This window comes from Pleurodeles waltl, chromosome 2_2 (assembly GCF_031143425.1).
Source record: "Pleurodeles waltl isolate 20211129_DDA chromosome 2_2, aPleWal1.hap1.20221129, whole genome shotgun sequence".
NCBI classification, from domain to species: Eukaryota; Metazoa; Chordata; class Amphibia; order Caudata; family Salamandridae; genus Pleurodeles; species Pleurodeles waltl.
The window spans coordinates 1,204,742-1,229,351 of record NC_090439.1 but is presented as its reverse complement, the minus strand read 5'-3'; the positions used below and the strand labels follow the sequence as shown (position 1 = coordinate 1,229,351).

Sequence of the window (24,610 nt, the reverse complement as noted above, 5' to 3'; positions counted from 1 at the left end):
AGATAATCTAAACTGGGACTGTCAAGTCCGGAAGGCAGCTACTGTCCTTAAGCAAGTAAAAGGGGCAATTTTGAATTTCAAATATAAGGCTGGAGCTAGAAGTATCAGTACTATCCTGAAACTATATGCCCAAAAAGCAGTGGCTGTAGCACTCTATAGGGCACAGCTCTTGGGATATGCAAATACTACTATGCTGCAAGTAGCCGAGAACAACTTCCTGAGAATCTTATTGGGGTTAGGGCTGGGAATCCCCTTGAAGGCTCTCTTTGCAGAGCTTGGCCTGGTGCCCATATCAGAAATAGCAGCCTTAAAGCCAATATCGTACTGGGCAGGTTTAGTACGCAACCCCAGGGCAGCAGTGTATCTAGAAACTCTTGAAGAGTTCATCGTGAGTGGAGGACCTGGAGGGCCCACGTCAAAGAGACCGTAGGGAACCTCTGGTTAGAGGCTCTTTGGGTGGATCCCGGCAGAGTCAATCATGACACTGCAGGCTAGGTAAAAGAATTTAATGAGAAGAGGGTGCGCCAGGAACTTAGGCCCGATTCGATTACAAGTTATTTTAATAACGTTCACCACCCTGCCCTTCCAGATTATCTACATCTGTTGCACCCCGAATTGAAGCACTCTCTGTACATAAAATATGGGTTGGGTGTGCTGCCTCTAAAAGGTTATCTGGTGCGTACCTGAAGGTTGGCGGCAGGACTGGAGTATTGTCACTTCAGCCCTGAGGAGGTAGACAATGTTGCCCATTTCACCCTGTTCTACAAGAAATTTGATGTGGTGAGGCACTGGTGGCTTTACCCCCTTTTTAAATCTAGAGGAGGAAACTGTACTAATCCTCCATTAGCACTTTGTGCAAGGCCGGGTTATATCAGTGTGCACAACTTGATAGTCTCATATATATGGGCCGCCTGGCCCCGACTGAGGGAGCTACCAGCTACATTAGGGTTGACTGATCTATAATCTTATAAGGCCCCAGCTGCCGTTTGTGGGATGGAATTAGTGCTCTCTCCTGTATGAATGAGGCTTACTATATCCTCATCTAAAGGCTTGTTGCAACAAATTTATTGCTGTCAATATTAATCGCATTGAGCACAAGCACTTTCTCTCTGGGCTCCCCTTGCAAAGGCCCTTGCATTGATGAGGGTTTGCTTTCTTTCATAGTTATGAATGGGGGGCAGTATTTGTATAGATGCATGTTTTTTTTCTATAAGTGATGAACTGTCTGGGCGGAGTTGTTCGCTGCTATTATGTTTCTAATTATGACTAATGATTTTATAAGTAACTAAGTCTTTTATTGTTTGTGTGTATTCTTTTTATATTATGGTAAGGCTTATAGCTGAAAATTAAATTAAAAACAAAATTCAATACAAATGGATTGTGTGGCAAAGCTGCTACAAAAAAATAATAATCAGAAAACAGAGTAAATAACAGAAATATATTTATAAATACTAAGTAAAAAGTGGCAACCTCAAAAACAAATCCGCTGCAACTGCTCTCCTCCTCTTCTATATTAGTTGTGAGCAAGATACTTTCATTGAAAAACGGATATGATATTCCACCATCAGTGTTTTATTATTCATTCATTCTGTGATCCAGTGCTAATTAAATTTTTGTCAGTGCAATAGGTTATGACAGGAATTGCTTGCAGACAGACTGAAAGGTTATGGGAGGAATACTTGCAAGTAGTCTAAACTGGCAATCATTGTGTAGCATTCCAACACATTGCTTTCTTCCCACTGGGCCACTAGAAGAGTCTCATCTGAAAGTTCAGGATGGAATGTTCCCATGAGGCGCTCTGAGAAGTGCTGGGTTTCTTAAGGCACCACTGTTAGAAGAATCTGCTCAAAATTTAGCATAAGTGTGTTATTCCAAGAGCACTCACTTAAATTTCAGGCTAAGTGTGAAAGCAGGAGCAAAGTTGTTTTGAGTGTTTTGAATGAAGCACTTAACATTTTGCCCACTTTAGGTCTCCCCTGCAGCAAAGATGCATAACATAATCAATCCATGAATCCCAAGTCCCTGTGCACTGCTAAAGATCTAATCCGAGATTAGCATGAGATCAATAGAAATGTATAAGGGACATTTTGGTTGCTTTATTAAACATAATGGATCAGCATTTTTAGGTTTTGAATCTGATATTGTTCACTTTCTTGCTTTTGATCACATTCCACAAGACTTCCCAAAAACAAATTCATGCAATTTGGGTTAGGCATGCCAGTTTCATGCAGAACCATCAAAGGGCTGAGGAAAGCCAAGGTGGTGCACACTATGCACGATATATATATATATATATATATATATATATATATATATATATTAGATAGATGATGTATAAAAATTCGAAAAATCACTGAAAATGTACATCAATGGGTGGGATTACTTACACTACCAACCTCGACATGATCAACGCCTTCAAATCCATTCCCAACTTCAGCAACTGGATCACCACTTGGACAGATAACCATGCTCCTCTCAGTCAACATAGCCATGAGAACCACACCACAAGCAAGCTGGTACAAAGAAGAACTCAGGCTCCCCAAACTCCACTGCAAGCAAGTTGAACGCAGGAGGAGACAAAGTCAGAACGAAAAAAACAAGAGAACCTACAAATCCTCCCTCAGATGCTACCACCTGCAAACCATAGCCTCCAAACACTGTGCTCATCGACTGCATAAAAATCAGCACCAACAGCGCCTAGGATATCGGTGTCATGTTGAAAGACTTCACCTCTCTGCAGCAAGCTCCTGTACGGTAACCCCCTCTCAGAACATCGGCACCCAGCTGCCGCTATCCTTCAGCAAGAATATCACCAACATCTATGAATGTAAAAGTCATAGGGGGCATACAAAGCACAATGAATTCATCTTGTAAATTGTGAATGGATTTATATAGCTCTTACTACCCCCAACAAGGTACTGAAGCACTTCATGGCTAGTAGCACGCTACTAAGGAACCCACAGTTACTAGTTAATCTAGTGGCTGTTGTCGATTATTGAAATGATCATGTGCTCAAGAAAAAAAAAATGCATTTATTTACTCCAGTTAGTTACCAGGGAGGTGTGATTATTAGTGGGGCCGCAGGGTTTCAGGTGAATGGTTGGTGAGTTAAATTGGTGTGGATTAGGTAATGCTAGATGACAGATATATGGCTTTAAAGAGGAAAGGTTATGATGCTTGAAATGAGGTGTCAGGGAATTGCAGAATTACAAGGAGATCGAGTGCTCAGGCGGGCATGTAATGGAGAGGAGGCTATACTCAAAAGGTACGCAGAAGATGGAAAGTAAGAGCATTCTGAAGAACAACAAAAAATGTCAAGGTCAAATGTTATGCATATTTTTGAGAGTATAGTGGGAGAAGGGGGTCTGAGGTAGCAAGCATTTGGAGATTGTAAACTGTAGAAAGAAACAACATTATACTTAGTGCTCCATATCTGTGGCAAACAGCTTAAACATGCGATTCAGAGTACACATTTAATCATTAACCTATTTAGTGCTCTAGAATTCCTTTTTCCAAAAGAAAAGGCGTTAAAAGTTGCAGAATCGCTTCCGTGTCAGCCACCACCACCCCACCCATCTGTGATGTCAGCACGCCGAGAGGATCATGAACATCAGATTCCCCATGGGAGAGGCGAGCAGGAGGCGGCAAGTGCCTCTGCACATTTCAGGGAGGCCTCAGTGAAGCAGTATCCTGGCTGCATATTGCACCTCGATCCGCAGCTCAATATATATATATATTGATTGGTGGTAGATCCTCAGACACACGGGTCAACTACCTTTAGGTGGTGCCATAAAATGTTATTTCCAAATCTGTATTTTCCCTCAGAGGCCAGAATGTACCCCCACCTCCTTCAAGGGAAAACACTTAATAAAAAAACAAAAAACAAAATAAATGTATATATATATATATATATATTATATGCCACTGAAGTCTACCATCAGCGGGTTATGCAGCAGATGGTAGTTTTATATGACCTATGCAGTATAATGGAAAGGGATGCATGTGTCTGCAGGCAGTGTAAGGGAATGCGCAAAGGTGAATAGTCATCTTTCAGTTGCTTATTTCCACATTTGGTTCCAAACTGGTAATAATGAGATGAAATGTTTGCCCAGGCAGTATTACCATGTTTGCAGATCATGAAATAATGAAGTCATGCCATCAAAAAAGTGCCTCATTGTGCTGAATAATTTGCCTTTTCTTGCTGCATAAGTTAGACAACCCTGTCTCATAATTTGGTACACTCCTGCCACATTATTTTCATTGATCCTGGTGAGAGCACTGAGTTTACACAAGGAGCACGCCTGCATACATATTTGCAGGGGCTTCTATGTGAATGTGCACTTCTTGAGATCAAAGATAGAGTTGTAGTTTTGGGAAATTACTTTTATACGGGCAATGGCCCAGCAGCTCCCCAATATTACGTTTTTGCATAAGCCATGCCCTAAGTCTGCTGTTGTATTTGGTATGTGGCAAGGTGAAGTAGTACTAAGTCTATTTTTCTTCTTTAGTGTCTTTGGAGAACCTATAGATTCACCACAAAAAAGAAGTATTTTTTTGTTTACTGTTACACATCTCACATACACACATCCGACTATTAAGAACAATACTTCTGCCTTTTACATAGCATAGTGTTTTAGAAGGAAGATTTTAGGCAGTCAGCAGAGATGGCGTGTCGCTGCATGACTACTGCCCAGGCCCTATCTTGGGTGCTGGAGGACAGCTCTGAGGCAGGATCAGAAACTGACAGATACTGGGGCAGCATCTTTGCATGCCCTGCTGCACCCCCGGGGCACTTTTGATAATACGGCCAGTGGCTGTTTCCGGTCCTCCCGCACTATATTTTTACCAGGAACTGCGGAGTAATTATACCATTGTGTAATGGTGTAATTTCTGGAATTTCACACAAGCAGGGCAACACGAAATTCCCATATTACACCAACCTAATTAAAAAAAATTGCCCAGGCCTAGTCAGCGTTAGTGTCAGTAAGGTATAACGCAGGGATTTGAGTCAGCTTGCATTAGAATCGGGACCAGATTTATGGTAAGCTACATTAAAAGTCTTAAGGTTAGGTACGTGTAGTAAACGAAGTAATGTAAAAAGATGAAGCACGGGTAGCAAAAAGGTAAATACATTTCAGTCAAGAAGGGCTGAAGTTTGCACAAGTCAAAGTCAGAGAAATTAGGCAATTGCTTCAAAGTAGTGACATATTTAGTGATGGATATGTCATTACGGTTGTTGCAATTTTTTTCCTGGTGTTTTAAGTGATGCATGTTTTGCGTCACCAAACACACGTCTCACATACAGGTGTCCTTTAAGTTTCCAGACCATTATCCATTTTACCTCTGTTAGGAGAGTAAGTGTCAAAGCCCTCCAAAGGATATTAGGAACCCTGAAAGCAGGAAAACCCGCTGTAGTCAAACTCCTTCCACTCTCTGGCGAGTATTCCGCTCTCCCAACCTCATCTGCTTTATGGAAGAGGCAAGTAAGGAATCAACAGCGAGCCTGTAGCATCCTCGTGATCAACAACTCTGCAGGCACCGTCAGTCTCCAGATGGAGACAGGAAGAAACTGTCTCTGTTCTTAAAGGTGTGGGGAGTTATGGATAGTAGTAATTTTTTCATCGGATTAGAGGTCGAGATTCTAATAGAATCCACCATCTCCTCGCTGATGTAGCAAAAGGGCAGGGAGGTAAGAGGACCAACAATCCTTTAGTCCTCTGGAAACACTAGTGATATATTAATATTTGCTTTCGGCTACCCTGCTATATGTTGTGTTGGGGGCCCTAGGCCCCCATGCTACTAAAATAGACGACACGTACACTGTTTCTTAGTGGGTATGACTGGCCTGGGCACGTGCGCCTGGCCCTTTTTATTGCCAGGGTCACCTGACCGGTGACGCCTGTGTTGGGTGGGTGTGGGGTGTATGTGGGAGGCCAGCCCTCAGCAGAGAGGCTGGCCAGACACTAGAACGTGCCATGCAGGACATTACATTCCTCCAAAACTTTGAGGAACAAAAACAAAGTCCAACCTGCAAAAAAAAAAAAAACAGTAACAAAACACCACCATCAGTCTCTCGGCCTTGAGAAGGCAGGCCGCAGGATTGCAGTGGGCAGGTGCAGCTGGGAGCACACGGATCCTTCTGCACGAGTTCATGATTTAAACAGTCACAGCCGGGCACGAACACTGTGTGGAAGAAATCCGGACTCTGACAGTCAGATGGTTGGATAAGTGTCCCACTGATGCGTTGTGGTTCATTCATGTGGGCACTCGTGGCGAGGCTGGTGGTGTTTACAGTTCAGATTGTTCGAATTGGGTGCGTATCATTCGAATAGGGGGTGTCATTCGAATTGGGTGCATCACGAGCATTGGTGGAGTCCACTGTGAATCTGCTTGCCGAGACATCCTGACTTCACGAAGGCCAATCCCTCGAAAACGGATGACATCTGTGATGGCGTGAAGTCCTCCTCTGGAACCTTTGTACATCCTGACACTCTGATGGCAGAGTTGCTTCCAGACCACCTCTCGGTTTTGGATTCTTCACTATGTAACTTCCTCGAGGCCTTTTTGATGGGTTTGCCACGGGATTGGCATGGACTGTGCTGGGCTGCGTGTGAGCCATCTGCCGGCCGCTGCAGGCTCTCCGACAGGAGCCATGGTCAAATCATTCGTGCAACCACAAGGTGGCTGTTCCGTGGTCAGGGCGTTTGCCGACATGGATCAGGTGCATGCGGGTTCTCAGATGGTCTCAGCGCAATTGTCTATCACGTTGCCAGGAGGGTGTCTAGTTGGTGTCATGTTAATTCACTGAAGACAGTCTTGGTGTGCTGTGACCTGTTGGGAGTCTCCATTGCACAGCCCTGTTTGTCTCTTTGACTTCATCGGTGGGGCAATGTACAGTCCTCTCTCAATCTTGAGAGGCCCCTTGTCTGGGTTGTCACGGGACTGCTTGTGGTCTGCGCTGGGGCTGCTTGTGTGCCACATAGGGCAGCTGCATGACCTCCTAGGAGCCACTGCCTAGTCGCACGCAATTACAGGGATAGATGGGTCTAGGTCACAACTTTGCTCTTGCCACAGAGAGCAGGATACAGACAGGGCGAGGAGTTGGTCATTGGGTGACTGGTTCTTCAGAGCATTAAAGCAGTGGTGTAGGACTCCAGTCTGGTTGTTTAATTGCTCCTTTGAAGAATACCGTGATGCACATGGCAATGATGATGTTTGCCGTTTGGAGACCTGGACGACAATGATGTTGTTGGAGTAAGGGTGATTGGAGTAACTTCATCATAGCGAGTGCAGTCTTTCTTTTTCTCATGTGCAGATGCTAGCAGTAGTGCCATCTGCTTCAGGAAGCCGATGACGGGTGGCTTGGATGGTCACCTTTGACGTGTGGGGTAAGTACGAGGTTCGCGCATGGCGTCTTACATTTTGACACTCCCAGCGAGCTGTCTCTAGTGACGTCACCGCACCCCAGTGGCTGTTTTGTCTGTGGGTGCACTCTTCCTTTGTTGTGAGTCCTCCATCTCTCCACCCTGTTGATCTTCCGTTCTTGTTCTTCTGTGGTCGTCAGGTGTTGCAGTGTGACAGGTGATGTCACACAGTCTCCTTTCTTTGTTCTTCATAGCGTGGTGCTACGCCACGCTTTCTTCTCCTTTGTTGTGGCGTCTGGCCACTTGGGGCGTGTGACTCTCCTCTTGCCTGTTGCGAGTCACTGCCGACTCCGTCTTGAGGCAGTGTGGGGGAGGACACTCCTTGTGCGACTCTCCTCTTGTGAGTCACTGCCGACTCAGTCTTGAGGCAGTGTGGGGGAGGACACTCCTTGCTGAGTCTCTGGCCCGTTGCAGGGCAGTGACATAGGGTCACTTTCTTTTCTGCTTCCTCTTCACTGGATGGCGCAGTGCTTGCGCCTTAAGGCAGTGCCTTCTTGGCGCTGGGTCCTGCTTGAAGTCTTAGTGTGCTTTGCAGGGTTGGTCGCTTCTGATGACCTTCTGTGTGATGGGCCAACGGTGGCCATATTGTGTTGCAGAAAAGCCGGCTGGCACGGCCTCTTGTCCCGTGCGTTACGTCACGCTCTCGGGTGCTCTCTCCAATTTTGCGGCCGTTTTTCCATGTCGTCGTGTTCTCTGGTGCAGCTCTCTGCACATGTGACAGTCTCTTTTCTGGGCGTCCTGTGTTATTGCCTGGCATGTCCCTTTCTTTCCCTGCGGTGATGTCCATCACTGCTGAGACACGTGGCCTGCTTTTGGCGATCGCGTTGGATGGCCGCCAGGGGCTGCGCTGTCCATGTGCGCACTCTTCGTGCCTTACGTGGCACTTACGTCCATTTCTCATGGGTGCAGCTTGGTTGGAGCAGCTGCAGTCTTTTCCTTGCTTGTGCATCGTCGTCTGCGTTGTGTCCTTCTTCCTCGCCGTTTCCGTCTAATGCGCCATTTCCGTCCAGGGGCGCACACTTGGTTTGGAGCAGTCACTTTCTGGGAGTGCTGCTGTAAACTTGCCTTCTTCCATGCTTGTTTTCCTTTATGAACGGAAAAAAGGTGCAGTACCTTTGTCTTGCAACTAGATGCCACTAGTGCACTTTTTCCTAGCTGGAAAGACACGCTTTCTTCCTCTGGGTGCCTCCTTGTCCAAACAGAAGCCAGTGAGAGGCCCTGCTTTCAGGAGGAGTTCCTCCGGCTGGAGGGGGCTGCAGGAGCTGAAGGTAAGTTTTATTTTCTTTTCTTACTTTTCTCTCCTTTCTTCAATTTCTTTCTGTCCATTTTTCCAAAAATGCACAGCCTCGTTAGGCTCCGGGCACTTGTTTGTTCCTCAGGTGCGTGTCAGCACCTCTCTCCTTCCTTCCACGCATTTTGAAGTTTGTTGGAGCTTTGCACCACCATTTCACTGCTTTGGTGCGTGACTGCACCGTTGTGTTTCAGTTTGATTTCGGTGCGTGTCTGCACCATTGCACCTTCTGCTTCATTTTGGCTGCGGCCGCTGTCCCTGACGCTGCGGGCCCTGGGCATTTCTTCTTTGGTGCTCAACAGCACCATTATTTGAAAAAGAAAAGGGAAAAACGGCCGGGGGCATTTTCTTTTATTTGTTCCTGCGGTGGGCGGAAGCACGATATTCTTCCTCATTCGCGGCCGCAGCAGCATGGCACATGCTGCCGACCGCATTACCTTCTTGTGGTCAGGGGCGGCCTGCCCCCGACCATTGCTTGGCGCCCTTTTTCTGTACATCACGGTGCGCAACAGCACCGTATGCACACATTATGCGCGGCCCCTTGGGCATTGGTGCACGCTTCTTTCGGTGCATAACAGCCCCGTCCTGTTCATGGCGATCACAGCCGTCTTCGCAGTGCTGTGATCACCACACCGCCTGGTGGGTGCTTTTTAGCACTGTCGCGCTTATCCTGATTTTCAGCTGTTATGGCAGTGCTGCGGGCTGCGTTGCTGGCATTTCTAGGGCGGAGGGCAGCCTTAGGCATATTTTCCTTTTTTTTTTTTTTTTTTTTGTGGTGCATACCAGCACCATTACGTATCCCACGTTGCGGCCGCAGCAGCTGTCCTTTGTGCTGCGGGCCGTCTTGCCGGCATTTTTATTTGGGTGGGGGCGGCCCTGGGCATATTATCTTCGGTGTGCGAGAGCACCATTATTAAAATGAGAAGGGGCGACCGGCCCCATTCATGGTTCTGCACCCTTTTCTTCACGGTGCGGGACAGCACCACACGCGCATTTTAAGCGCGGCCCGGCAGCTTTCCCACACGCTGCGGGCTGCATTTCAGCATTTAATTTTGAAAAGATTGGGGAAGCGGCCCTGGGCTTTTCTTTAATTCCTGTTGCGGGGCAGCACCGTTGCGCCATCCTCCTCGTGCCCGCAGCAGTCCTGGCAGTTCTCTCTTGCTGGGCTAGGACCAGCGGCCGGGGTGTGGGGGTGGGGTTGTAGTGCCACATTTGGGCCGCAGCAGTCTTCCTCGCGCTGCGTGCCATTTTCTTTCCCCGCTTGGCGGCGGCGGACTTCCTCTACCCCCCAGGCTCACCTCTTGCCCGGTGGGTTGTTGGGCAGTCTTCTCGGTCACTTACTGCCTTGAAGGGCCATGGCAGGCAGACGGCAGCCATCCAGCATGCTTTGCATGTTCTTCCTCCCACGAGGAACAATGAGGCGCTAGGTTGCAAGAACGTGGGGTAAGACCCCGTCGTCGCCAATGTTGTGTTGGGGGCCCTAGGCCCCCATGCTACTAAAATAGACGACACGTACACTGTTTCTTAGTGGGTATGACTGGCCTGGGCACGTGCGCCTGGCCCTTTTTATTGCCACGGTCACCTGACCGGTGACGCCTGTGTTGGGTGGGTGTGGGGTGTATGTGGGAGGCCAGCCCTCAGCAGAGAGGCTGGCCAAACACTAGAACGTGTCCAGCAGGACAATACACTATAGTAACACCACACCAATGGACAAGCTCTATTTGGAAGAAAAAAACATTTGTTGTGTTGTGGCAGACCATATAGGTGTATGCCTAGTATGTACACTATATGAAAGAGGGTACATGGAAGCTATAGTAAGTGCAAGCTATTATAACACTCTGCTGGCAGCAAGGGCTGTATTACACAGTGATCCTGGGGTTCAACGGGTGTTTGCGCCGACATTACGCTCTTGGGGTATTACAGAAGGGGCTGCAGACACTTGTACAGGCCCCCTGTAATACATATAGTGCTGACTCACATATACTGCCAGTGCAATCATTAGAAGGCATGGCCCCATGCAAATGGGGAAATCTTTTTGCCTCTGCGCCCACACCATATTACTGACATGGGCACAGAGGCAGACATGCCATTTGAAGGCACACAGAAAGTGCGCCACAAAAAACGGAGCCCTTTTAGTGCACCTTCTAAAGGTAGCCCTTTGGAGGGACGAAAATGGATCTCATGGACCAGCCGAGACATCCCCCAGACAGTGACTCACTGCACCTGCCTGAAAGAAGCGCACTAATCCCTCTGAAAAGTGCCGTCGGGTTGCCATATGCACAGAGAAACACGGAACCGTTTTTCAAGCGCTGCTCCGAATGTCTCTTGAACGCGCCTACCCTGGGGGCAGTGCAATTTCGCGGCTGCCCTGGTGGCAGCACATTCTGCCTAGTAGGGAACACTTTCCCTGTTTGCTCCCGGTGCACCTGCTTTAAGGTGTGCCATGGCGCAAACAGGCAAAGTGCGCCCTATAGATAATAAGGATCCGACTGATCAAAGAAATGGTTCACAATACAATTTTTAAAGTGGGTTAGCTGTAAACTGTTGATAATATAGAAGGCTTACAAGTTAGCCAGTGTTCACGATGCAACAACATTGTAACAAATACAACGCTGGATAGTTATTTGTACTGTATTTTTTCCATTTTTTTCTGTTTTCAGATTTTAGTTCGTAGTTTATGCAGCCTGAACTGGATAGCACCTAATAGGCAAAGAACGCAGAAACAAATAAAAAAAAAAAACAATTGCGTAAAACTGTCACAACTGTGGTTACAGCTTGTATAAATTCTGCGCAGGTTTACAAAAATATGATTTCACCTTCTACCCTACTTTAAATCGCAGCGTACAGCCGACCAGTCCTCTTTATTTTAACACTGTAATTAGGTTAACCAGAAGATTGTTAAAAATTAGCACCACGTTTTAATCCAGTGCTACTACTTCTCCTCAAATACTGTTTTACATGTACCCTACAAACCGAAATCCTGTGCAAATAAGGTAAAAAACAAGTTACATTACAACTTCCTTAGACAATTGCGGAAATCTGTAGCAAATATATATATATTTTTAAAGATGTACTGCACAGAATAAAACCGAATCTAGACAATTAGCTATTTTAAAAAAATTTAATGATCTTACTCACAGGCTAGGAAATAAAGCTAAAAAAAAACTTTAATACTTTACTTCGCATTCTCTGCCTGCTTCTCCGAATTGTTTTTTCTCTTTTTGGTCCTGTCAGACATACCATTCTGTAAGAAATGTAAATATCTTTGGTTAAACATTTAAGGGTACAAGAAGAATGCTGCAGCTTTTCTATAAATATAAAGGCAGAAAATAAAACCAGGCTGTGAGAGAGTTGGGTTATTTGCTGAAGGGGCTGAGAACCCACTTCGAAGAATAATCACTATCCTTGTTAGGGTGAACCACAAATGTAATTAAAGAACAAGTTAGGTATCTTTGGGTGACAACATATCTGTTAAAGACATTCTAGTTGCAGATTCCTTACCTTAGAATTTCTCCTGGGGCATCAGACTGGACCTGGAGATTTTTCTCAGGGCAGTACACCTGTTAGGTGGCATCGGTAGACTCCACGGGCGTCGTGGTCACCGTGATGACATCGCACTAGTATATAGGCACCACCCTGGCACGCTAACGTCAGTTTATTTTCACAACTTTCCACTCCAGTAGCACGGAGCCACTATGAACACTGAGAATGGTGCATCAGAACGAGGAGCTTTAAAGGGAAGGTGCTGTCTATAGAAATCAGCTCGCAGAGTGGTGAGGATGGGCAGGTCAGAAAGGAACCTACAACTAGAATCTCTCTACCAGATATTTAATTACCGAAGGTAAGTAACTTGTTCATCTGATAGAGACTTCTAGTTGCAGATTCCTTACATCATAATAGATACTCTAGCAATATTATATCCCTGGTGGAGGGCTGCGAACTAAGATCACACCAAAAAGTCTTGCAGGACCGAACGGCCGAAGTAGCCATCTCTGTGGACCTGACTATCCAGGCAGTAATGTTTAGTGAACGTGTGCAGGGATGCCCACGTCCCCGCCTGGCAGATATCCAGGACTGGAACTCCGCATGCTAACACTGTGGTGGCAGCAGTTGCTCTGGTGGAAGGACCACACAAACCCTCGCAGGGTTGCTTTTTGTAAACCATAGCACATCTTGATGCAGAGGACTGCCCATCACGAGATGGTCCTCTTACATACTGCCCTTCCTTTCTTCATACCCACATAACCCACAAAGAGTTGATCGCCCACAAAGAGTTGATCGCCCACAAAGAGTTGATCGCCCACCTAGAAATCTTTGGTATGATTGAGGTAGAACGCCAACGCTTTTTTTGGATGCAAGCAGTGGAGTCTCTCCTCCTCATGAGAGGAATGTGGGGGTGCGTAAAAAGTAGGCAAGGTGATTGTTTGGCCTACATGAAAAGGTGTCACCACTTTGGGAGGGAAGGAAGCCCCAGTACGAAGCACCACATTGTCAAGATGGACAGCAAGAAATGGTGACTTCGAAGAGTTTGGAGCTCGCTCACTCTGCGAGCAGAGGTGATGGCAATCAAGAAGGCAGTTTTAAGAGTCAGGAGCTGCAGGGGACAGTTGTGGAGTGTCTTGAAAGAAGCCCACATGAGATATGTGAGGACCAAGTTCAACAACCACTGGGGCATTATGAGCGGGATAGGAGGGAACATGTGGATGAGTCCTTTAAGAAACCTCCCAACCATGGGAGATTTGAGCACAGAAGGGTAGTCTGGCAGCCTTCAAAAGGCAGAGATGGCAGACGAATAACCCTTGAGGGTGCCTAGAGCACAGCCCTGCTGGGCAAGAGAGAGAATGAGGAGGAGAACTTCCAAGAGAGGTGCAAAAAGGAGATCAACAGACTTTTTGATACACCAAGCCGCAAAATGTGTTCCAAAAACAGGTGTGTACCATTTTGGTGGAGAGACGCCTGTCTGCCAAAATAACAACACTGACTGGATGCAAAGTCGAAAGCTGTTAACTGCTGCCGCTCAATCTCCACACAAGGAAGCTGAGACCGGACAGGTTCGGGTGAAGGACTGCCCCCTGCTGCTACAAAAGATCCTCCAGAAAGGGGCAGTCTGATCGGAGGATCAATGGCCATGCTCAATAGCTTGGGATAACAGACTTAATGCCCAGTCCGGAGCAACAAGGATTACTTGGGCTTGACCGTGCCCGATCTTCAGAACTCTGGGTAGAAGTGGTTTGGCAGGAAGGCATAAAGGAGGTCTAAGCGCCAATTGTGACGAAAAGCGTCTCCGAGCGAGTGCCACCTTGGAAACTCCAATGCACAAAACGTCTGACATTGCGAATTCTCTGTGGAGGCGAACAGATCTAACCAAGGCTCTCCCCACTGCTGAAAGAGACCTTGCACCACCTCCAGATGGAGACACCATTCGTGAAAGACTATGCATTGACAGCTGAGTTAGTCTGCTAGTGAAATGCCCTAGTGTTCCAGCCATGTCCAGAGGCGAAGAGCCTCTTGACGGATGGTCCATGACCCCACTTTGCCCTGCTTGTTGCAGTACCACATGGCAGTGGTGTTGTCGGTGAACACCTCCACCATTTTCCCTTTGAGAGGGGGAAGAAATGCTTTCAATGCAAGTCGGATCACCCGGAGCTCTAAGAGGTTGATGTGGAATCCAGACTTGGCCGGAGACCAGATGCCTCTGATCTCCGCCTCTCCCATGTGTCTACCCCATCCCAGAAGTGGCACATCTGTCTCTACTAGGAGATCTGGTTGGGGAAGGGAGAGAGATTTGCTGCTAACCCAATCTGGATTCGTAAGCCGCCACTGCAGATCTAATGCAGTCCCCTCTAAGATCTGGACCATGTTGGCGAGATACCCCCAATGCTGCGCCTACTGGAACTTCAGGTCCCACTGCAGAGACCTCATATGCCACCTGGCATGTTGGACCAGCAGGATGCAGGAGGCCATGAGGCCGAGCAGCCTCAGATTCATTTTCACCAAAATTCAGGATAGAGGCTGAAACATCGGTATCACAGTGCAAAAATCACTTTTCTGGAGTATAAACCCGAAACTGCACTGTGTCCAGAACAGCCCCAGTGAAAGGGAGCATCTGAAAGGGAGTCAGGTATGACTTTGGCACATTTATAGTGAACTCCAGCAAATTCAGGAGGTTGACTGTAGTGTGGAGGTGGGAGAAAACAGCCTGGGGCGAGCTCACCTTCAACAGCTAGTCCTCGAGGTAGGAGAAGACTGAAACCCCTAACCTGCGCGGATATGCTGCAAACACTACTGTCACTTTCGTGAACGCCAGGGGCGCTGATAACGCCGAAGAGGAGCATGGTGAACTGAAAGTGCTCATGGCCTACCATGAATTGCAAGTAACATCTGAGCCAGGAGGATGGGAATGTGGAAATAGGTGTCCTACTAGTCCAGTGCTACCATCCAGTCTCCAGGGTCAGGGCAGACAGGACCTGAGCAGTGTTACTTTGAACTACTTCTTCAGGGAGAGATTGAGTGACCAGAGATCTAAGATAGAGCGTATGCCCTTATCCTTTTTGGACACCAGAAAGTAGCCGGAGTAACTACGACCTACTTCTGACACAGAGACCCTCTATGGTCCCCTTGGTCAAGAGAGCCTTGACTTCCTTGCAGAGAAGTCCTAAATGATCCTCCGGCAGATGATCGAATGATGGTGGCATGGCCGGAGAGAAAGTCTTGAAGGGGAGGGAGTAGTCCCCTTGGACATTTTGCAACACTCAACTGTCCGTGGTGATGGATTTCCAGTGGGGCAGGTGATGGCCTCCTCCAAGACTCAAGGCAGCACCTGCGTGACCCTATCCCAGAGAGTATGAGAGTATAAGCCCAAAAGGCATGCGGTGTTCATAGTCCACAACTCTAGACTGCGGAAGAAAACATTATCTTCCCAAGGTTATGCAGTCTTTTTGATTCCCTATCTGGGGGAGCAGAAGGGAATGTGCCAGATGATGAAGCCTGGATCACAAAGCTCTCGGGCCTAGGATGTTGGGCAGGCCGATGGAGGGCAACCGTCCTATTCACAGGAGCCCCTGGGCTGGGTTTGGACCAGATACCCAGTAGGATGTCCATAACGGCTTCATTAAAGAAAAGGAGGGGTTCCGAGCTGGAAGCCCCAGGCTCAAGCACCTCAGTCAGGAGGTTAGTCCTGACCTCCACAGAAGGAAGCTCGAGGTCCAAAGCCTCTGAAAGCCCTTCTTACCACCATGGAGTATGAAGCTCCCACCTCCATAGCTACGGTAAGGGGGAAAAAACATGCCAGCAGCAGGAGAAGTATCCAGTCTATAGTGTCACCCAAATCCTGAACCCAGTCCATGTCAGGGTCAAGCTGGTATTCTAAAGGGTCCTGCGACCCCTCTACACTATCCTCATATCCATACCCAGAGAAAGAAGGGTCTGGATCTGACCTGGGCACAGGAGAGCCCGTGAAAAAATGGTATCAGCATCGAGCTATGGCATTCCGGCTCTGGGCTGGCAGTGATTGTATAGGATCGACATTGATTGCGTGCCCAATCGACGTCTGGATTGACAATGTCTGTCCCGACACTGGGGAAGGTCACACTGGCACAACCGGTGTCAGTACAGATCCAGCAACGTATCGGGAGGTGCCCCCCCGGAGCCGAGGCTGAAGCTTCCAGCATGGAACACAAGGGGGTACTCACCGCCCAAAGATGAGGTGGATGGCCTCATAAAACTCAACTGGGCAGGGTTGGCATCGGCTCCCAGAAAGTTGGGGAGGCACAAAGCCGAACCAGATGAAGGCTCCGAAGGCAGAGGCCCAGAGCATGGACTGTCTTACCATGTCACGTCATCTGAGCAACAGAGTGAAGTAGAATAACGTTTGGCCTTCAACTTCCTTTTCTTCTGACCCGATTGTCCCGATGACTTGGACGAAGAGGAACAGTGATGAGTCTGTGAGCAATCTCAAGACCTTCCTTTCAAACAAGACCAGAGCGACACGGAGTCAGGTGTCAGGCCCCTATGAGTTTGAGGGGCCGCTCCCTCAAAGCCTTCGGGTTCATGGCCTGACACTCAGAGCACGACTTTGGGTCGTGGTTGCACTCCAGACACCAAAGGCTGACAAGATGCAGAGCCGTCACCAACATCATTCGGCGATAGGAGTCACAGGGTTTAAAACTGGTTTTCCGGGGCATCCCTCAAAGCATCCAAAACTCAACAAAGGTGTTGCAGTTAGTAAAAATTTTTTTAAAAAAGACTAGTTGAAGCTCTTCACTCGGATCTGCGTGTAGGCTGGCCCGGAAAGAAAAGAAGTGACATTAGTGCACAGAGGTGGTGCCCATATACAACCGCAACATAATCATGGCAACCACAACGCCAACAACCCACGCGGAGTCGACCGACACCAACTAATGTCTTGGGAAAATTCTAAGGTAAGGAATCTGCAACTAGAAGTCTCTATCATATTACTCCTGAGCTCTGGTAGCTTGCCTCCAAGTTAAACAGTCAAGATTAACTTAGAAGCAATGTGTAAAGCATTTATGCAGCACTAAACAGTAAAAGTGAAAACACAACACAAGAATAATCCCAAACCAAGTTAGAAAAAGAGGATATTTCAGGGGTGTGGAATTAAAAAGAATATGTATTAATCATGGGACTGGCTGTGTTATAAATCAAGTTTCCTGTTTAAAAAAAATCCACATGTGCCTTTGGTGCCACCCAAGACGACCAATGCAGGTTCCTGGTTGGTGCAGAAGATGTCCCACGCAGGATGGATGATTGCAGTCTAGGGTGGGGGACAGATTATGGCATCAACTTCATTATGTAAGAGCTCTGATAACTGTCTCTGATTATGCCAGAGCTCATACTGTGGTACGGACTGACTACTAGCAATTTCATTCTTTTGGCACCTTTCCAGAGATCACATACTGGGGCTGGAAGTAGCGGTGAGCAATAGTTTAAGTGATGAAATGCCCTTTTGAGTCTGTGCAAGCCTACAAATGTCTATGTATTAGGTGTTTTCACCACCTCTTCTCTGATCTTTTCCCACACTGAGAAAGGTTGGAAATTTAGTCCTGACAAGGGCCGAAGTAAAACTTCTTACAGGGTTGGGAAAAAAGTGATTGAAGGAAAGTGAACTTGGAAACACTCAACAAATACTCACATGAGCAAATCTACGCATGCATATTTGCTGGTGTTAAAATGCAGTGCACAAATATTTTCTAGTAGTACAATTTCCTGGCTTATTTATGTAAATTCTTGTGAAATCATGAAAAACATAAATCTGTAATAATGCAAGGACACATACCATTTTTTAAACAAACTTTATTGCATTTTCATGATGGTTATGTAGCATCATTCAATTCTGGTACTATTCCGATATCCACCTTGCTTGGGAGGAGTAATATCTAGTGACATAAGACATCTCAGGCCATATTTAGCAGATCCCCGCCATATCACATGGCACTTGCAACCCTCAGCATTTATCAGTATACATAGCAGAAAACAGTCCATCACAAAATCACAGCTAAAAGTCACCAACCAACCCCCCACCCTCCCTGTTGTGTATCCATTGGCACACAAGATCTGCTCTATGATTCCGTCCCTTTCTAGGGGATAATCGCTAAGTGGAGGTGAGTCCTATGTCAGCTCCTGGCCAGGTGTTGGTGATGTTGACCCATGGGTGAGCAGGTGTGGCCATAATGTGAGCATTCAGCCATCTTCAGGCTGGTCTTGCCTCGGTGTTCCCCAGTGAGTCTACTAATTTTCCCCAGCGGCCAACTGTATCTAAGGAGCCCTTCCCTCGTTTTGTATCTCCGAGCCTCCCCTCAGTCTCCCCATTTCTGAAACTCCCACTTCCATGTATGTGGGCTACAGCCTTGCGAGTCATTCCAGTGTCTTTCTATCTCCTGCTTTGCTAAGGCAAATGCTAAGTCCTGAAAGCAACTAGTGACTTTCGCCTTGCTGTATTGGGGAACCATCACAATAAGCAACGTTGTGCCTCCTGCTGGATTGCATATCCTGTGCTAATGGATAACGTATCCACTGTACGAGGCTGGCCTGGATTGCAGTGAGTACCTAAGGTATTTACACCTTTTACCAGGTCCAGTTATCCCTTATTAGTTAAATGTAGACAGTGTCTAGGAGCTGGGCACTCTAGGGATAGTGTGGATGAGCAGCCAAGACCTAACTAGGAGACCTGCAAAGCTCATGCAATACCAATGTAGTCACACAGTACTCTCACACATGAAAAAAAATACTCAGTGTTACAAAAATAAAGGTAATTTATTTTGGTGACACAAATGCCCAAAATACCATAGAGGCTATACTCGCTTAGGAGGTGAGTAATACACAAATTATATACATTGGTATGCAGAAATAGCTGTAAAAACAGTCAGAAAACAGTGCAAATAGTGAAAATCACAATAGTTAGAAATGGGCCTAGGGGAACACAAACCATATACTAAGAAAGTGGAATGCAAAAGTCTGTTTCCTACCTAGGCAAGTGTAGTGTGTAGAGGGGCACTGGGAGTATTAGAAAACACCAAAGGTAATTAATAGAACCCAACCCAAGAGCACTGTAAAGCAGCAGTAAATCACAGTAACTTTCCTAGAACACACAAGAACATGAGAAAGAAGATTATTCAAGAACCAGAAGAGACTGTAAGATACTAGGGATGGACTCCTGGACCTGAAGACCTGTGGAAGAAGGGGACCAAGTCCAAGAAGCACTGAAGAGTCCATGGAAAAGAGAAGCCCCTTGTAACCCGGATGAAGGTGCAAAACAAGAATTGTGAAAAACAAGTCAGTACTGCACCTAAGAAGACACATGCAGGTTCCTGGTTGGTGCAGAAGATGTCCCATGCCGGATGGATGATTGCAGTCTGGTTGGCATCACTGGATTCTGCCATCAAGCCTTGGCACATGCAAAGCTTGCGGTTAGTGGAAAATGGCACGGCCCGGGACCAAGAGGGACCTGGTGGACTCTACCTAGGTGAGGGAGCCAGAGGGGGCGCCCAGCAACTCAGACAGGCCTCAGAAAACCAGGCAGCGTGCAAATGAGTGCCACATCACAGGGACAAAGAAGGTGCAAAAGGAGGCCCATGCAGCACTACACAAAGGGATCCCATGCCGTCAGAAAACCACGCAGGAATCTGTGAATTGGAGGAAAGAGTGCAGGGGGCAGAGCTGCACAGTGCACGAAGAAGTTTGTGGAAGGATGCCAACAAGCCTTGGCAACTACAAAACACAAGGTGCACTGGAGTACTGTCTTGCGTGGGGAGGCAAGCTCCTACCTCCAAAGTTGGACAGTTGGACATCAGCACCACTTCAGTCCATCACCTGTGATGCTGGATCCACGCACTTCATCAGGAGAGGTGACCCAAGCCACCAGTCGTCACTGCAGAAGGGTGCCTGCTGAAGCAGGGCAGTGACTCCTTCCCTTCAAGGGAGATTACCCCGTTTTTCTGGTGCAGGCTGAAGGTTGGCTATCCTCTGAGGATGCACGACCTGGAAACAGTTGCAGTTGCTGGCAGGAGCTGAAGATGTTTCAGAAGTCATCTTTGTTTCTTTGTTGTAGATGCAGAGTTTCTGCAGGGTCCAGATGAAGTTTCTTCGGTGAGAAGGTGAAGTAAAGGATGCTGAAGATTCCTGCTGGAGTCTTGCAATCTGAATCTGAAGAACCACCCAAGAGAGAGGCCCTAAAAAGCCCTGAAAGGGGGATTGGTTGGCTACACAGGTAAGCACCTATCAGGGGTAGGGCTCTGACATCACGGGCTGGCACTGGCCACTCAGATTCTCCCAGAGTTCCCTGACACCTTGGAATCCAAGATGGCAAAACCCAGGGACACTCTGAAGGAGCTCTGAGCACCACGCCTGGGGTGGTGATGGACAAGGGAGTGGCCACTCCCCTTTCCTTTGTCCAGTTTTGCACCAGAGATGGGACTGGGGGTCCCTGAACCAGTGTAGACTGGATTATGCAAGGAGGGCACCATCTGTGCCCTTCAAAGCATTTCCAGAGGCTCTGGGAGGCTACCCCTCCCGTGCCTGTAACACCTATTTCCAAAGGAAGAAGGTGTAACACCCCTCTCCCAAAGGAACCCCTTTGTTCTGCCTTCCTGGTCTTGAGCTGCTTGAGCAACAGGAGGGCAGAAACGTGTCTGAGAAGGCAGCAGGTGGTGCTGCCTGGAAAACCTCAGAAGCCTGTAATAGCAATACTGGGGTTCCTCTGAGGATCCCCCACAGTGCATGGAATCATACAACCAATGCTTGCAAAAGCCTTTGGGTATGATTCCAACATGTTTGATACACCACAGACATATTCGCAGTTACCATTGTGAAGCTGGTAATAGACGGTGACCTGTGTCCAGTGCACACGTAAAATGGCATCCCCACACTCACGAAGTCTGGGAAAATGGTCCTAGAGGTTGTGGGGGCACCTCTGCTAGTGCAGGGGTGCCCTCACACCCAGGTACTCTGCACCCTGCCTTCAGGGCTGGAAGGCCAGCAAAAGGGGTGACTTATAAGTGACCTGGTGCAGTGTAAATGGCAGTGAAAGGGTGTGTGCACCCTTTCACACAGGCTGCAATGGAAGTCCTTTGGAAGCCTTTGCATGGGCGCCCGATGGGTAGCAAAATATATTCTGCAGCCCATAGGGATCCTATGGAACCCCAGTGCCTTGGGTCCATGGTACCATATACTAGGCACTTATAAGGAGGCACAGTATGCCAATAGTGTGTGGAATACTGGATTACCAGTATCCTATAACCATAATTTAAGGGAGAGAGCATAACTACTGAGGTCCTGATTAGCAGGATCCAAGAAGACACAGTCAAACACACTGACAAACAGGCCAAAAGTGGGGGTAACCATGCTAGAAAGAGGCTCCTTTCCTACATCCACCACCTTCCTCAGTAAGCAACTATTTCAGGGCAACTCCATAACATGTGGTAGAATTCTGCTTCCACCTCTTGGCATCTCAGGCATGCATTATTTGTTTGCGCACAATATCGGTTTAACCTTCCGGGGTGAGGTATGCTCTATGTAGCACATATAAGTTATTTACCTTGAATCTTACATTCTTAGTACCTTTAGCTATGTTAAACCGTATGGTCTTCCAATCCTTCTCGCTTATGTCCTGCCCCAGGTACACCTCTCACATACCATTCAGGGGCAGCTGCTGGGTCTGGATTTCTCTCCAATAGAGGTAGTGACTAGTTTGTGTGCTCCCATGGCCGTGAGGATGTACTGAAAGTAGGCAGTCTCCAGGGTTTCTGTCAGTCCCAATCCCCAGTGCTTGCAAATAGCCCTTGTAATCCCTCAATGCAGAAGAAAATGTCCCCGGGATAGTTCATATCGGAGTTGTAATTGATCAAAGGGCAAAAATACCCCTTCGTCATAGAGGTCTCCCATGGTGGTTATTCACCATTCCTGTCATGTTGCAACTCCCCACCACCATCCTCCATGAAGCAGCTCCTTGAGGAAGAGCAGCAGCAGGTCCAGTGCGTAGCGGACTCTAATTTGCGCCTTTCGGAGGCCACAATGCCAGCATCGGCACATTACTTTAAATTCAATGGTCTCTCCTGCACTCATCAGGGTAAGGCCAAGCAGCAGCCATCAGCCAGGGCATTTCAGGAGGCATAAGCCACTGCTCTCCTCCCTGTCTTTGGGCACTTGCCACCCATTGTGTGAGCCAATAGAATTGTGCCAACAAATAGGTTTCCAAATCAGGGACCACCAGACCTCCCTCCGTTGTTTGCCACTGCATGGTAGCAAGTGCCACCCTGCCCTGGCACCATATAAACTCAGTAACAATCTTACTGCTGTCATCAAAATAGGAGACTGGTATACAAACTGGGAGGGTAGAGAAGAAGTAGAGCAGTTGGGATAGCAACACCATCTTCAGGAGTGTTACTATCTGCAAATCATAGTGGCAGCTTTGCCCAAAAGGAAGTATTGGTGCAAAGAGATCCCGTCACCCTGCCCATGTTTCCCCTTAGCAATTAGTCAGGGTAGGTGTGATAAATACAGACTCCAAGATACTGAAAGGAGTCAGGGTCCCATAACAGAGTGCCTAGGATTGCTGGAAGCTGCTTGGAATGGCAAACCAAGAATAGGCCTGATTTAAGCCAGTTCACCTTCAGTCCTGACAAGGAACCATATTGATCCAACAATAGGAGGTCGCTGGCAAAAAATGCTATATGGTGGGTGTTCCCTCTTTTTATCAGGCCTCGATAAATAATGCAGGTCCAGGCCCAGCAGGCCAAAGGCTCCATCACCAAGGTGAAGAGCAGGAGCGAGAGAGGGCAACCCTGCCTGGTCCCACCTCCCAGCTCTCTGAAATCAGGCAACCCATACAAACTCTGGCCGTCGGGCCGGAGTACAGAAGGCACATCCAGGCCAAGAAGCCCTCTCCTAGGCTCATCCTCATCATCACTTCATAGAGAAAGTGCCACTCTAGGCTATCATAGTCCTTTTCAATGTTGATAGCCAGAACTGCTGCTCTATCGTCCTCCGTCGGATCCGCCTCCAGGACCATGCACAATCTCCTTATGTTATGTTCCATACTTCAGCCCGGGATAAAGTCCACCTGGTCTCCATTAATAAGATCCAACATATGCAGCAGAAGGCGTCTGGCTAAAATCCTGCTCAGAATTTAACATGGAGAGCGGTCTGTAAGTTCTTTCATCGTGTGGCTGTTTTCCTGGCTTTAGCAGGGGAATTCTAAGAGCCTCCCTGGTGGACTGCGGTACAAGTTGCTGGCCATATTATACACCTCAGAATATGTGGCATAAAATTCAATGTGGAGCCCGTCCGCCACAGGCACTTTATTCCGGGCCATGCCTTTTATGGCCACGGTAATCTCCTGGATTGAAATAGCCTCCCCCTAGTGCAGTCAGCTCTCCCGCAACAGTCAGAAGGCGAAGATGTCCCAAGAACTCAGACAGGCTCGACGCCGTGAGATCTAGGATTCCACTGTACAGTTTGACATAGTAGTCACGGAATTCCCAGGTAATATCTTCTTGCCTGTAGAGCTGGTCGCCGGCATCTGTGACCAGCTCCACAACTGTCGACCCCCATTTAGTTGGTCTCGACAGCCATGCTAGAAGCATGCCATACCGGTCTCGCTTGGGGGAAAGTACCCTCTTTCTGGCATGGTTAACCCCACTATTTGCCTGCTGTCAGTGTGTTTTTGACTGTGTTCACTGGGATCCTGCTAACCAGGATGCCAGTGACTGTGCTCTCGCCCTCCAAACTTGGTTGCTTGGACTATAAATACCCTACATTTGGCATACTGGTGCCCCTTGATAAGTCTCTAGTATATGGTACCCAGGGTATTGGGGCACCAGGGTTCCCCCATGGGCTGCAACATGTATTATGCCACCCATGGGGAGCCCATGCAAAGTATCTGCAGGCCTGCTATTGCAGCCTGCATGAAAAGGTGCACGCACCCTTTTCACTACAGGTCATTGCAAGCTACCCCTATGGTAGGACCTCCTAGCTCAGAGGGCAGGATGCAGGTATCTGTGTGTGAGGGCACCCCTGTATGCGCAGAAGTGCCACCACGAACTGCAGCTCCATTTTCATGGATTTCGTAAGTGCAGTTAATACATGTGCTGGACATAGGTCACTAACTATGTCCATCTACATAATAGTAACTCTGAACCTGGACATGTTTGGTATCAAACATGTCAGAATCATACCCCAATAATGTTGCTAGTATTGGAAGTATGATTCCATGCACTCTGGGGGCTCCATAGAGCAACCCCAGCATTGCTCCTACTAGCTATCTGAGGTTTTCTGGGTAGCCCAACCTGCTGCCACCCTTCAGATGGGTTTCTGCCCTCCTGCTGCTTGAACAGCTCAAGTCCAGGAAGGCAGAACAAACAATTTCCATTGGGAGAGGGAG

The 24,610-nt window shown here is 47.7% G+C and overlaps 1 protein-coding gene across 1 annotated transcript in view; it reads right to left on the bottom strand.

Annotated features, from left to right (window-relative positions):
* Window positions 1-24,610, bottom strand: part of LOC138283088 (synaptonemal complex protein 2-like) — a 413,718-nt gene that overhangs the window by 257,295 nt on the left and 131,813 nt on the right. The window contains exon 7 of the mRNA XM_069221232.1: window positions 11,895-11,959. Coding sequence (XP_069077333.1) covers window positions 11,895-11,959 — 65 coding nt within the window. The remainder of the gene's footprint in view (window positions 1-11,894; window positions 11,960-24,610) is intronic.